The 13,317-nt window shown below is 49.2% G+C and overlaps 7 protein-coding genes across 7 annotated transcripts; 3 read left to right on the plus strand and 4 right to left on the minus strand.

The window, feature by feature from the left end:
- Positions 1–506: 506 nt before the first annotated feature.
- Positions 507–1,268, plus strand: COX11 (Cox11p; the record flags this gene model as incomplete). Its single annotated transcript, XM_076685572.1, has 1 exon — positions 507–1,268. The coding sequence occupies one exon, from the start codon at positions 507–509 to the stop codon at positions 1,266–1,268; it is 762 nt and encodes a 253-aa protein (XP_076540196.1).
- A 234-nt stretch (positions 1,269–1,502) lies between these two features.
- On the minus strand, positions 1,503–2,228 carry RCN1 (Rcn1p; the record flags this gene model as incomplete). Its single annotated transcript, XM_076685573.1, has 1 exon — positions 1,503–2,228. One exon carries the CDS (start codon positions 2,226–2,228, stop codon positions 1,503–1,505), a length of 726 nt encoding a protein of 241 aa, XP_076540197.1.
- A 1,992-nt stretch (positions 2,229–4,220) lies between these two features.
- On the minus strand, positions 4,221–4,955 carry CPD1 (2',3'-cyclic-nucleotide 3'-phosphodiesterase; the record flags this gene model as incomplete). Its single annotated transcript, XM_076685574.1, has 2 exons — positions 4,221–4,867; positions 4,952–4,955. The coding sequence occupies 2 exons, from the start codon at positions 4,953–4,955 to the stop codon at positions 4,221–4,223; spliced, it is 651 nt and encodes a 216-aa protein (XP_076540198.1).
- Positions 4,956–6,152: 1,197 nt separating this feature from the next.
- On the plus strand, positions 6,153–7,469 carry TRVA0_026S01288 (uncharacterized protein; the record flags this gene model as incomplete). The annotated part of the gene is made up of 1 exon (XM_076685575.1): positions 6,153–7,469. One exon carries the CDS (start codon positions 6,153–6,155, stop codon positions 7,467–7,469), a length of 1,317 nt encoding a protein of 438 aa, XP_076540199.1.
- Positions 7,470–8,550: 1,081 nt separating this feature from the next.
- Positions 8,551–9,525, minus strand: TRVA0_026S01310 (uncharacterized protein; the record flags this gene model as incomplete). The annotated part of the gene is made up of 1 exon (XM_076685576.1): positions 8,551–9,525. One exon carries the CDS (start codon positions 9,523–9,525, stop codon positions 8,551–8,553), a length of 975 nt encoding a protein of 324 aa, XP_076540200.1.
- A 1,777-nt stretch (positions 9,526–11,302) lies between these two features.
- Positions 11,303–12,040, plus strand: SOL3 (6-phosphogluconolactonase; the record flags this gene model as incomplete). Its single annotated transcript, XM_076685577.1, has 1 exon — positions 11,303–12,040. The coding sequence occupies one exon, from the start codon at positions 11,303–11,305 to the stop codon at positions 12,038–12,040; it is 738 nt and encodes a 245-aa protein (XP_076540201.1).
- Positions 12,041–12,189: 149 nt separating this feature from the next.
- Positions 12,190–13,290, minus strand: TRVA0_026S01354 (uncharacterized protein; the record flags this gene model as incomplete). The annotated part of the gene is made up of 1 exon (XM_076685578.1): positions 12,190–13,290. The coding sequence occupies one exon, from the start codon at positions 13,288–13,290 to the stop codon at positions 12,190–12,192; it is 1,101 nt and encodes a 366-aa protein (XP_076540202.1).
- Positions 13,291–13,317: the final 27 nt, after the last annotated feature.

The raw sequence follows: 13,317 nt of genomic DNA on the forward strand, positions 1-13,317 counted from the left end.
TATGCGCCTTTACTGGCATTTGGTTGCTAGGCAGTTAGGTAGTACAACATTTAAGTGTTCATGATGTACCCGGTATTACCGTAGTAACTGTAGTTATTCTGTGCAGCTGGTAATTAAATGCTTTGAGATTGTTTAGATTGGAAATGTATATTTCACGGATCAAGAATGCTGTCGGCTGGAGAAATGTTATCCAATACAGTGCACTATGCTACAGTATACCGGTAGTAGAAAGAGAATCCACTAACATAGTTCAATATTGCAAACCAATCCTATTTGAATGCTCCCGGATCATCTAGCAAATAATTTCAGGCTACTGGTCACGGCCGCCTGTAGCCGTAGCGAGTTAATAATTAATGTTTGTGGTCGGGGTTAAGTTACGTCGGACATGGCTCCGGCGTGCATTTTTCACGCCATAATACCAAACTACCGAGTCCGCTTGGTATTATTGATCAAATACCCTAGACTAGAGGATACGGCGGTGTTCAAACAAGCATTAATAGAGGACGATGTTGTTGCGAGCGATTCTACGGCCACGAGTGGCCCAGGCTCGCCCATTCTTGCACACTGAACGGTTCTTTTCGCGAACCAGTCTGCAGTTCAATCAAGCAGTGAAGCATAAAATGGATCAAGCGCGGCGAGAGGCGTTCCTCAGAGGCATGGCACAGGCGCGACGGGAAAAGGACCGGGAATATGTCATGTCAATGGCGCTGTACTCCACTAGTGTCATTATCGGGTTCCTGGCGCTAGCGTATGCCGCAGTGCCGCTCTACCGAGTAATGTGCCAGAGAACAGGCTACGGGGGGCAACCAATCACCGACACGACAAAGTTTACTCCTGAGCGGCTGGTTCCAATAGACCGAAAGAGGCGGATCAAGGTGTCCTTCTCGTCAGAGACGTCTGGTATCCTGCCATGGAGGTTCAAGCCGCAGCAGCGGGAGGTCTCTGTCCTGCCGGGCGAGACTGCGCTGGCGTTCTACAAGGCTTACAACACTTCCGATAAGGATATCATTGGCATGGCGACCTACTCGGTTATTCCGGAGAAGGCCGCTCCTTACTTCTCCAAGATCCAGTGTTTCTGCTTTGAGGAGCAGATGCTGAGAGCTGGCGAAGAGGTGGACATGCCAGTGTTCTTCTTCATAGATCCCGATTTTGCAGCGGACCCTGCCATGGCCAACGTTGATGATATCATTCTCCATTACACCTTTTTCAAGGCGCAGTATGATAACGATGGCGTACTAACTCCGGTTAACCAAAAAGAGGCTGCATAACCTATATCTTTCCTGTACATATTATGATATCTCTTATTAATCTGCAAACTCTCAGGTACTCGATTGCCGATCAGAGCCCTCCGCGAAGCGGACCTAGGGCGAATTTGGCGGCCTGCTCCCCCCCCCCCTAAGTACGATAGTAAAAGCCGGGGGCTTTTTTCAAATGCAATCTATTACCAGAACTTAAAGACAAATAAATAAATATCACTGAATGCTGTGGAGAGTGGAGGGCGGTTAGTGGACTGGAGGAAGCTCGGTCCTAGGCAGTTGCTTCACCGAGGGCCCCGGAGACACGTTCTCATTCTCTTCTTCCTCCTCCTCGTCCCACTCGAGCACAATAGTCGGCGTCGGCAGCTGAGAAGACTCCGGAGACCGCGGGATGTCCGTATTGAGCTGGGGCAGGTCCGGCGTGCTCGGAGAGGGGCTCTCGTGGAGCGTGCACCGTCTCGTGAGTCGTGTGCCGGAGGAGGAAGAGGCGGACGGTGCAGCCGTTGCGACGACCGACTCCTCTTGATCGCGCTTGGCGTCGAGCAGCGCCTCGCTGAGATCAGAGAAAAACGCCTCCTTGTTAGGCTCCGATTCGGGCTTGGACTCCCAGTCGCATGGTGGGCTCGGGGGAGGCGAGATCAGCCACAGCCGCCCGGCGTCGGGCAGCTGGAGGTAGCCAGAGGAGCCCTGCTCAAACACAGACAGCGGCGTGTGCTGGCCGAAAAACGTCCTGAGCTGGCGCGACGACTCGATGAATGCCGTGCCGATAACGAGTTTAGCGCTGACTGCGTCGCTGGCTGTCTCACAGACGACAATAATGCGGCCAAACGACTTGAGGGGCGCCCAGTGCACGACGGGCACCTCGTGCCTCGCCAGTAGTGTCTTGAGATGGTATGCAAAGGACGGCTCGCCGCCGAAGTCAGGCTTGCTAAGCCCAGCGACGATAAGAGTGTTCGATGGATGGCCGTTCATTGTTCCTTGGGGTCTTTTGGGTGCGGATGGTCCGGAAAGCAAAGTTGGGAGAGCTATTCAAATCGTATTTATAATACCAGGCTCCTAGCGGTCCAGTAGATGGACGGCGGGTCTTATTACGTCGGGGTTTGTGCGTTAGCGCTTTGCCGTACGGCGGTGTCAAAGAAAAACGAGGCTGTGAAGGTTCAAAGCCTGCTTGGCGCATGCCGGATTGCCCATCGTTGGGATACACGGCTGAGGCGCTGTGCGGCGCCCGTGCATAATATTGAAACAATCCGAGATTAAGTGTTCGTAGCGTCAGTTCATTGTATTCAACGATACTATTGATACACCGTAGCTAGCTACTGGGAACATGAACTTATAGAGCATATATCATGTGTATATCAATGCCCAGGTTGTTTCTTTACCTATGGGTGCTTCTTTAATTAGCATTCTTTGTGAATTGCGTAATGCGCTGTGACTATTTTGGTTGCAAAAGCTTAATAGAGCAGACTTGGGCGGGTTCGCCCAAGCTCCCCATAGCTCAGCCCGATGCAAGTAATATCAGTCGCATCGCTCATCGCCTCGTTTCGCCAGATGTATGGTATGGTACGTATATCGAATTCGCCTTCTGCGCGGTTTTTTGTTGTAGTCAGTGTTACATCACGTGCAGAGCACGGAGCGGATGCCTATTCCGTCACTACGCTAGTTACCCCGGCAGCGCCTCACAGACTTATGTGATGAGGAACCGCCATCATGGGGCGTCATAAAGGAGCACAGCCCATGGATACCCCAGCCATTATTCTCGGGCGTATAATATTGAACCTGTTGATATTGTTAAGGAGCACGTGTAAATGTAAGCAGTTAGTCTTATGATGGGTCAATTGGTACTCTAGGACAGTAGGTATAATAATAATAATCTTGATTAAAAGTCCGTTGCCTGGGGTGAAGGAGACTAATAGAAGTACATGAGGTTTCTAATATAATATAACAATATCCAGTAAAGGTAGACGGGGTCGATTTCCTCAGCGGTAGACCGCTGATAGCATGAGGGAAAACCTTCTTGAGTAGTGTACCGGTAATTGATTGCGCGCAGTCAAATACAGTACCGGCAGATAGGAAAACTACAGTAGGTATATGGGTTGTTCGATCCGTCTATAGCCTGACCGAGGAATACAAAGGTAGGTTCCATAACCCATCAATAATAGATAAGCTCCATTAATTTTAAAATATGACAGGCTGGTATTAATAAATTTGAAATTACCGAGACGAAATTGCTTAATCGCCTATGACTGATTGTAACATCTCATCAACTGGAGCTTGTGAAATGCAGTGATACGTTACCATCTTTCTTGATTCACCGATTGGAGCTGCTAAAAGGGGTAATACGCGGCGGTTGCTATTTTTTACTACAGTACAGGTAATAATATGCCCGTTTCGACCAGGTGATAATCTATTCACACTTTCGGTTGAGTCTAGAAGACTCCGTCGAAAATTTAATACATTCTTTCCAAGGTATAACCGGTTAACAAGTTCACTTGCATATCAATTGAGTCCTACAGTTATATAGTGCATTATACCCAGGGTAAGAAACAAAACAGTTCACCTAGGAATTATTATCGTAGCGCCTTCTACTGTAGGGATTAAGAGTTACTTATATCTCAAGCGATAAGAGCTGATAATATCGACTTACCCGATATTTGCAGGCCACAATATATCCGTGATATACCGGTACGTTATGTTTAGGCAATTACAGACTATAGCATAAATGGCTAGAATGCCCCTTCACAGAGCCCCAGAGCCGTCTGATAGACTGGCAGTTATATATTAACGTATGATCACTTAGCGTTGGACGAGATTGTGCCGAGAATCGTCAGCTGGTCAAATGTGTCGCTAACCTTCTGACTACTTCGCGCAGTGGTAGTTATAAAAAACATAGAAAGGTAATTGATGGGAGGTACGCTATGGCATAAAGCTTTTGAAGAAATACAACGAAATGAATAGTGCAGTTAGTTAAATATCACGGTAGCCCAGCTCCTGCCAGGAATCAATTGGTCCCTCACACGAAACCAAAGCAATTCGGCCATTCGTCCACCCCAGACCCCTGTTGTTAAAGTCAGGTCCAAAAACATCAGAGAGCCTCGTTTCAATAGTACGCTGGAGCGCCTCGTCGATGGGATAGGTATCCGAGTACACAAGGCTGAGGTGGGGCTTGAAGTCGCTAGCGATCCAATCGCGTGCCGCCTTTGAAGCCTGTGAGTCAATGCGTTGCTTGTCCTCGTCGGACAGTGCGTTATAGTTCTTCTGCTCCGTAATCAGTCGCGGCAGATATACAAACTCCTCCCTGCAAATCTGAGCCAGCGAAATCAATGCTGAAGAAGGTTCCACCTGGAAGTAAACTTTGCGCAGGAAAGAGGGTCCGTAGGTCAGTGTGTCGAATACAACATCAATGTGCGGTACTGCTTTTGATGCAGCGAGAGCCCTGTCGAGAATATAATCAACGTGAGCCTGGCTCATTGAGTCCACAATGTCGGACGTCAAGGTTACATGGGGTGCAAATCCTTCAGCGTCGTCGAATAGGGAGGTGAGGCCGTTAATCGTCGACTGCAGCGCATCATACAACGGCGAGTTCTTCTTGGGCATAAGCCATAAGGCGACTCCTATACGACAGAATTAAAACAAAAAGATGTGTTAGTGCGTGCATGTCATTAAATTTTCACTGTGTACGGCGCTATTATACGTACCCATTGTGGCTCTCTCGTTCTCGATTAGCTTCTTTAGGCGGGAACGCTTTTAGGATTTTCGGAATGTGCGGTTATCGCGAGGTTGGACCCTCTCTCACGTAAGGCCGCCGCGCCGCATTACATAATGCACTTCCCCGCTATTGCATACCTCCGCCGCAGCAATTTAGACAGGATGTGGTCAGCCGCAAGGAAAGTCCCAGCCAAAGGAATTTCTGACATCTGACTGGCTTGATTTCTAAGCCAAGAGATCTATGACCGGCTCTGTCTTGTGGACAGCTGCGACTGTATGAAATTCGTAATTCGAGAAAAGTGGGATGGCTGTCATCTGCGCCGTATTGCTACAAGGAGAGCTGCATTTATAATTTGTCATTTGAGTGATAGCCGTATGCGGGTCCACATAATTAAGTGGTGGATTAGTTAAGTTTTCTGGCCCACCTCAACATGCAGCCCGCATGCGGTTGCCCTCGCCCGATACGCATACCGGCAGCAGTGAGCGTTCCACGACATTCCAAACCAGAAAGCGTGGCATCATATCCAATTGGTTCGTCAGTTGATGTAGGTCGATAACCATCGTAATTACACGGGCTTGATATTCCGATCGTATTCCTGCCCCCACTCTCTCCAACCTCAACATGAAAAAAAAAAATTGGTTCACACACACGAAATTCCACCACCCACCTTTATTCTCTCGTGTTGAAGTGCGGGCAATAGCTGTAGGAACACATCCTACTGGTAAAAAAATTTCTCCCTAGCATTACAAATTACTAATACAATCTCCTCATTGTAAATCTTTCTAAATATTGTAGTGAATATCAGATACGTGATAGCAACTCATTCTTAGGTGAAAAATAAAAGAAAAAAGAAAGCTTGATTATGTGGCTATCGTGTGTGAGTCAGCAACGCGGTGTAGACCCTGTCCTCCAACCACTACCTCCTCCCCCATGCTTGTTATCGTACGGGTAAAAGTCGGTGCCGATCAATCCGCTAAGGGCATGCGAGGCCGCTTTATGTAAGGCAAGCTGAAACATGCATATAGGGAGGAGCTAACCTCAACATGACAAAATCGTTCCAGGTACCCTACGGGTAATAAGGGCCACCTCCACGAGAGAGAGAAAATATAAAAAGACACGGATTTCTGCCATTTCTTGCATTGACTACATGGTTTTTTCCCTCCTTGTTCCCCTCCTCTATTCAAATCAATATGACTACCACTGCAAGATCTGCGGGCGTTTTTCCAGGAGATAGCCCCCCCAAGTACCACCCAGGACTGGAAGTAACTAAAACGAATACTACAAATTTGTCGCCAATTACTATCCAGGTCCGGTACATCAACACATCCCAAACCTTCAACCTCGGAGACGATATCCTAGGGACGGTGACTATTACCCCGTTCGCAGATATTCACTTCGACCGCGTGCTGATTGCTCTCCAACAACAGGAGACGGTCACGCCAAACAGCAGCGGGTCCACCCTTACCAAAATAGTCACCCTCCAAAGGTATAACGTCCCTCCAGAGGCGATGCCCGAGGACAACGTGCTGCTTAAGGGCTACAAATATACATTCCCGTATTCACTACAAGTTCCGCGCCTGCTGCCAGATGCTGCGTGCGACTACGGACTTGATCTTCACAGGCATATCACTCCCTCTGTGGGCTCTCCGTTCGAGTGGTCCGACCAGACGCCCGACATTCCCGGTAAGAAGCTGGTGACGACGCATAAGGTCCACGTTTCAGTTGTAAGCGCAGACCAGGCCAAGCCATTGCTGGAAAGCACGAAGTACCTGAAGTTTGTTCCATCTTACCCGCCATTGCACCTCGAGCCCCAGCCCTGCATTTCAACCCTCAAACTCAAGTCCGGATCCCTGTTCAAGCGGGCTCCCGCCGAGCAGGACGTCACAGTGTTTGTGCAATCGCAGCCTACACTGTCGATTGACCACAACCAGAAGACGATCGTACCACTGGAGGTCAAGTTCCGGACGACAGATCCAAGTCCGCGTTTCCCCAAGTTTGAGAATGCAACGTACACGCTGATCGCACACAGTCTGCAGACCATGGGCTGCCCGGGGTACTACCCAAAGCCAGGCGACCCCAACGTGCACGCGCAGACCATGAACTTCACTCCCAAGGCGATCAAGATCGCAGGGCAGGACCCGTGGCAGCTCAAGTCTGTCAACGACCGCGAGGGCTACTCCGAATACTACACCAAGGTGTACATTGCAATGGTCCTTCCTGTCAAGAACAAGGCACGTATAGTGCCGTCTTACTTCTCCTGCATGAGCTCGCGTCACTACGAGGCAAAGCTTTCGGTGCATTTTGCTGGTTACGGCAGCAATGCGGTTTTAAAGTTCCCCATCTCCATTGCGGGAGACACGTCCACTAACGGACTTGCATTCTGGGCTGAAATGGCCGACGAGACAGATCCCGTTCCTCCGTATCGAGCTGAAGACTACCAGCCCCGCTACGTACACTTAGGAATGGAAAATAATATACCAACGAATCAGAGGTACCACTGGAAGTGACTTCCCGCTTCCGAGATGAATGACTAACCGAATTATTTATTTCGCAACGACTAACTTATACGTAATCTACTAATGCCAATTATTTTGTGAAACGATTAACATACGTAAACTACTGGCAGGTATTTTTGCAACGTGACATGTACCGTAAGCCTATTGTGCCGTGTGGTCGGCCGGCACTAATCGCATACAGTTGCTTATAGCGGGAGATCAGTAGAACGCCGATCACGGAGCTTTGACCAAAGGGCCCTTCTCGGTCAATTGAAGTTGCTGCACTGTCAATTGTTATGTCTTCGTCAATACCATTCGGTTATGTGGGCTAAATACAATTTTCACCGCCATTACTTGTAATACAAGTTATTATCGGGCCAGGTGAACTTGCCGGCATATGTTCCATTTTAAGGCCAAGATTATGCAGCACAAATTATCTTCGGAGTTTCGGACCATCCGGGTCTTGGGAATCGATGCCCTGTGCTCGTTTAACTCATGTCGTCTTTTACATATTTAATCATAGGCATGCTTTATGTCCTCTTGGAAGCTTATGCGTTGTAATTTTGGTATCTCAGCTTGCTCGCATTAATTAGTCACACCGATGTAAATAACTCGGACAATTAGCTGTCAGGTAAATAATATTAACTAACGGTAATGGTCCCGGTAGTAAGACTCCAGCAAGGTCTAATTGTATATATGGTATTTAACGCTCTTGCGAAATAGTTGGAGTCTCGTAGCTGCGAGTTCTATTTTTCCGCTAGGCACATGTCACCTCCCCCTGAGGGATTCCTCGACTCTCAAGGTGCATTATACTCAGCACAGTGTATTATTCCACCCACTGGTAGAATATATGGCATAGCATCTTCTCAGGGCTGCCTTAACATTTCATTTCCGATAGCCAGTGAAAAAGTGAAATAAGCTCTAACTGGCTTGTCGAACTATAACTTTACACACAGAATACACCAGCCAGGGCAACAACAGTAACTGGAAAGAAAAGTAAAAAGTTATTAGGTACGGCAATACCGGTGGTAATAATAATAAAAGATTAAATAAAGCGTGCAATTCCATTAGTTTTTCGTTAGGCATCAGTTTTTCATCTCTCAGATGCAAATTTCATGTCAATGGTTGGGGTCTGAGGAGTTTTTAGCGGATTGATTGAAGAGGAAGCTACGGCTGAATTCTTCCTCGAGCCTCGTCGGGCGAAGCTCCTCAACTTGCCGGCGATGCTGGTTGACTTGCGGAGTCTTGGCGGAGAATTGGCCGCACCAGGCTTGTCCCCGACGACAACGCCATTGTAAGACGAAGGAGAAGAAAAAGCAGCGTTTGCATGCTGCTGTTCAGGCAGTTCATGGACGAACGAGACAGGCGACGACACCAAATCAGTATGTGTTGAACTAGTTGTCAGCGAGGCCCGCGAGGAGAGTGACGTTATATCTGAATGCATGCTTGAGTTGAGATCTGGCGTAGACCCATGTGAGGCTAGCCGATGGCTTCCACTATATCTCGTTCCACCAGTAGTAGTCGTAGTACTGGTAGTATTAGGAGGTTGCTGTCGTTTAGCGGAAAACAGCTCGCCAAAGGAGTCTAGCGCCGACAACTCCTCATGAATAAATGACTGGACTACTCGGTCGACCTCCTCGTCAAACTCCTGAGCTGGCGAGCTTGTGTCCGTAATCCCCATTGTGCTGAATTGGTGGGGCGTTGAAGGGCTGGTTAGTGGTGTGAGCCCGATGCTGGAATATTTTCGCTCCAAAATGAGGACCTGCTCCTCCTGCGAGATGCCGAAAATGCGGGATGGGCTTTTGGGCGGAACAGGGATAAAGGAGTGCTTGTGCTTATGCGAGTATTTGAAGCTGTCGAATTCAATCGATCGCGCAGAGTACGGCGGGCGCGGGGCAGGGAATGACGGTGGAGAGCAGGTCGGCGAAACACTATGAGGGCTGGCCCAGGTCGGGTCGTTGGCGATGGCGATATTAAGTGGTCCGGGACGATGCCGTGCTAGTTTCGTCGAGCTCGCCTTGGAGCGAAAAGAGAAGGGCGAGAAGTCTGGCTTCTCCGAGATCATCATGATGCGGCTGCGCACGCACTAGTAACGTAGCCTGTAACAGAATATCTTTCAGGGGGGTCACCAAGCTGCGTCAATGACCAGGCACAGCCAACTGTATTTTGAGGAGGATTTAAAGCTGGTCGAGACTCTCGTTTTCTGGACAACGACGTGCGTATAAAGAGAAGATCCGAATGTATATATGACAGGCAGACCGTGTGTAGTCACGTTGGAGTGGACGTTTTCAGCTGCTTCCTGCCGGTGCTCTGCGGTACATCCGTGATACCTTCTATATATTTATATGTTGTGCTTGCGTTATTTGTGTATGTTTATCAGAAATCCCAGCAGTTGGTGTAGTACAATGGAGCTCAGTTAATTCCTCATCTGGTGAAACTCAGATTGAGACAGCTGAATCTAGGAATGTCCGGTCAGCTTTTTACCAAGTAAAATTCCCGGACCGAATGAATCCAAAAGGCAATATAAAGGAAAGGAGTTCGAAAAAATGTGTTAGACAGGGAAAAACCTTCGCCACTTATAAGGACGCAGAATTGAATCCGAGGAGAGCCTAGTATGATTTACATGGACTTTGCAACTGCCTAACACTGCCAAACACAAGCCCTCTCCTCGTCTCTCCGGGTACTACATGGTGCTGCATAAAACAAGCTTATGCGGCCTGTACTCAGTACGTAGTTCCTTCCTTGTCCAATTAATGTAGGCGTTTGACAAGGGTGGCCACCGGCAAACTACATGTGTGAAGAATCGGTTGACTGTCACTTTACTAGAACCATATCTTGAAGAGCACATCATCGGCAATTGCTTGTACGTATTTTAAATTGTCCAATTGAGCGGGCTTACGCCTGCTCAGCCGAGTCTTCCTTGTAAAACTACCAGAGAGTAAATTCATTGTCGAGTCCCGAGGACCAACCGATACCCCTAGGAGGTGAAAAATCAGAAAAATAAAACTCGCAGCATATAAGGGGTTAATGATAAAACGAGCAACTCCTTCAAGGCTGTAAGTTTTTCATTGGATTGGGGTCTTTCCCGTTATTCAACGGCGTGGAGCAGCGTTATGCATAGGGGGAGCATCATATACAGTAGTACTGCGCGCCGCTAGTGTCAGGTAAGGTACCACGACCCCGGCTCACGTTGCCGAAGGCGTAAAAAACCCCTGAAAATGATGCAGAGGGCCGTTAAAACCCAGCGGCATAGAAGACAAGGATAATGATCTTGCATGTAGGGCGTTTCTATCATGACCAATCCCCTCTCGGGGGGCTTGGATGCGTTGCAGTTACATGTGTGATATAATCACCCGATCAATTAAACCTTTAGGTTCAACTACAATGGTTGTACCGGTAGTTGATTTTGGGAAAATATAATGAAGGCAGTTAGATGAATAGTTATGCTCAATTATGCCTTTTGTATTCTCCTTAAGCAATTCGTTTGTTCCATGGGGCTCAAAGTACCATGTGTGTTATTGTTGTCGTTGAGACGTGTGTGCTACACATACTCCCCCCTTAGGAACTTAAATAACCAATCGTCTAAATATACTATATCTTGCCATTACAGTATAACTAATTGCGCTGAAACGACAGGGTCATATGCGATAAAGCGGCTAGCTAGCTAGCTAGCTAGCTAGTCAGTGAACTGAATTAGAGAAGTTTAATTAATCCTACTATATTGGCGGCCGGCCGGTGGGGGGCACCACAATGGATCGCCGTTGCCCGATCAAACTGTACTACTGCACGCTGCGAACGTTACTGGTGCATTCAATTAACCAATTATTACAATAAAGTGATTGAAAATGGCCCCGACTGTATATTCCTATGCCGAGTCTCAGCAGGTTGCCAATGCTCTGGCTGAGCACATTGTCAAGATCCAGAACAAGGCCCTGGCCGCGAAGCCAGTGTTCAACGTCGCCGTCTCCGGTGGGTCACTAGTCAAGTCTCTCCGACTCGGGCTGAAGGATCGGACTGACGTCCAGTGGTCCAAGTGGCAGATATTCTTCTCCGACGAGCGATTGGTGCCATTGGCCCACGAGGACTCCAACTACGGCCTGCTGAAGAAGGAACTGCTCGACCACCTGAGCGAGCAGCCGACCGTCTTTACTGTGGACGAGTCCGCCCTGGACAACAGCGATCTCGCTGCCGAGCGATACGCCGAGGTTCTGCGAAAGAAGGTCGCCGGCGAGGTTCCTGCGCTTGACTTGGTTCTTTTGGGTTGCGGTCCAGACGGCCACACCTGCTCCCTCTTCCCGGGCCACAAGCTGCTCCAGGAGAACACCAAGATTGTCGCCTCTATTGAGGACAGCCCCAAGCCACCACCGCGGCGAATCACCATCACCATCCCGGTCCTCAAGGCTGCTTCTCACCTCACTTTTGTTGCTGAGGGTGCTGGTAAGGCTCCGGTTCTCCAGGACATCTTCGAGCACCCTGAGAGGAACCTACCGTGCTCCATTGTCAACAGCATTGGCGGCCAGGTGAGCTGGTTTGTCAACGACGATGCAATCAAGGGCGTCAACGTGACCACTTCCCAGCTCTAGCTCGATTAAAAATTTGATTAGCTTGTATCTAGTTTACAATGTCATGAACTCATTCTTGATTTAAAAAATCGGAGGTCAAAGGATGTTAGGCAAAATAATTACAGGAGATAATTACAAAGATCTATGTACAATAAATAACGTCTAGTTGGTTAATGATCAAGCTTTTTCAAGGCATGCGAGAGGGAGTTGACGTCGACGCGAGTGCCGTCGGACTCAAGATTATTTACAATGTCGCTGAGATCTGCTGCCGTGAACTGCTTGTGCCGCGATATTACTTGGTACGCCTCCTTGCATGACACCGTAGCGCTCGAGGTGAGCTTGTGTTTGCTGGCAGAGGCCAGGCTCGCGCAGAACAGTGTCGACATCGGGTCCTCCTGGCACTGGGCACACGACCCCGGCTCGCTGGCACTCTTCTTGGACTCTTCCTTTAGCGTGTCCCGGCAAAGACATGGCGTGTCTTTGGAACAGAACCCACAAGGGTCGATCTGAGCGTCATCCGCCATGAACTCGTTCGAAGGGCTCTGTATAGTGGATGGGGTCGACTCCTGGCTGCTGCGGAGGCTGTGCGAAGAATATATCGGGGTCATATCGCGCTCACGGGCCTGGGGCAGCTTCTTGAACCGGTGCTTCAGTGGCTTTTGGGTCGGGTTCCGCCGCAGCGGCACCGACTTGATCTCGCCAATATCGGCCAAGTTAATATCTAACTCCAACTTCGCCTCCTTGGGAGGCGCTTGGATCGTCCGCCGGCGGATGCCAATATCGTCGCACAGGCACCCGTCTCCGGCGTCGCAAATGCCGCACATGCCGTCATGGTCCTCGTGGTCCCCCTTGGACTCCAAATCTGCTGGAGGCGTATTTTGCGGAATCTGACCAGGTGAAGAGTCTTCGTTTATTAGGCTCTGCTCGATCTCGTGCACGTTCTTATACAGAGAGAGCTCCGACTTGAGCCCGGCGATGATCTTATTGAGCTTAGTAATCTCATTCTGAGCCTCCAAAAGCTGCTGTTCGAGCTCCCGGACCTGTTCATTCGGCCGCTTCTTGGCTGCCTGACTACCACTTGGAGGCCCAGCCTTGCGCTTGTCCCCTGGCTTCCTCCCGGGCTTTGGCCGTGGCGGAAGAGTCCAATTCTTGGAGGTTACAATAGCCGCAATAGGCGCCGATGGGGCCTTCTTGGGATATATCGTAGGCGCCTGCGATAGTGCACTAGATGGAACACCGTCCGCAGGAGCTATTGGTTGTTGCGGCGGCATTATCACATCTGATGGTTCACGGTTGGT

The sequence above is a fragment of the Trichomonascus vanleenenianus genome (assembly GCF_965637985.1).
Source record: "Trichomonascus vanleenenianus strain CLIB 3782 genome assembly, contig: TRVA0_026S, whole genome shotgun sequence".
In the NCBI taxonomy this organism is placed as follows: Eukaryota; Fungi; Ascomycota; class Dipodascomycetes; order Dipodascales; family Trichomonascaceae; genus Blastobotrys; species Blastobotrys vanleenenianus.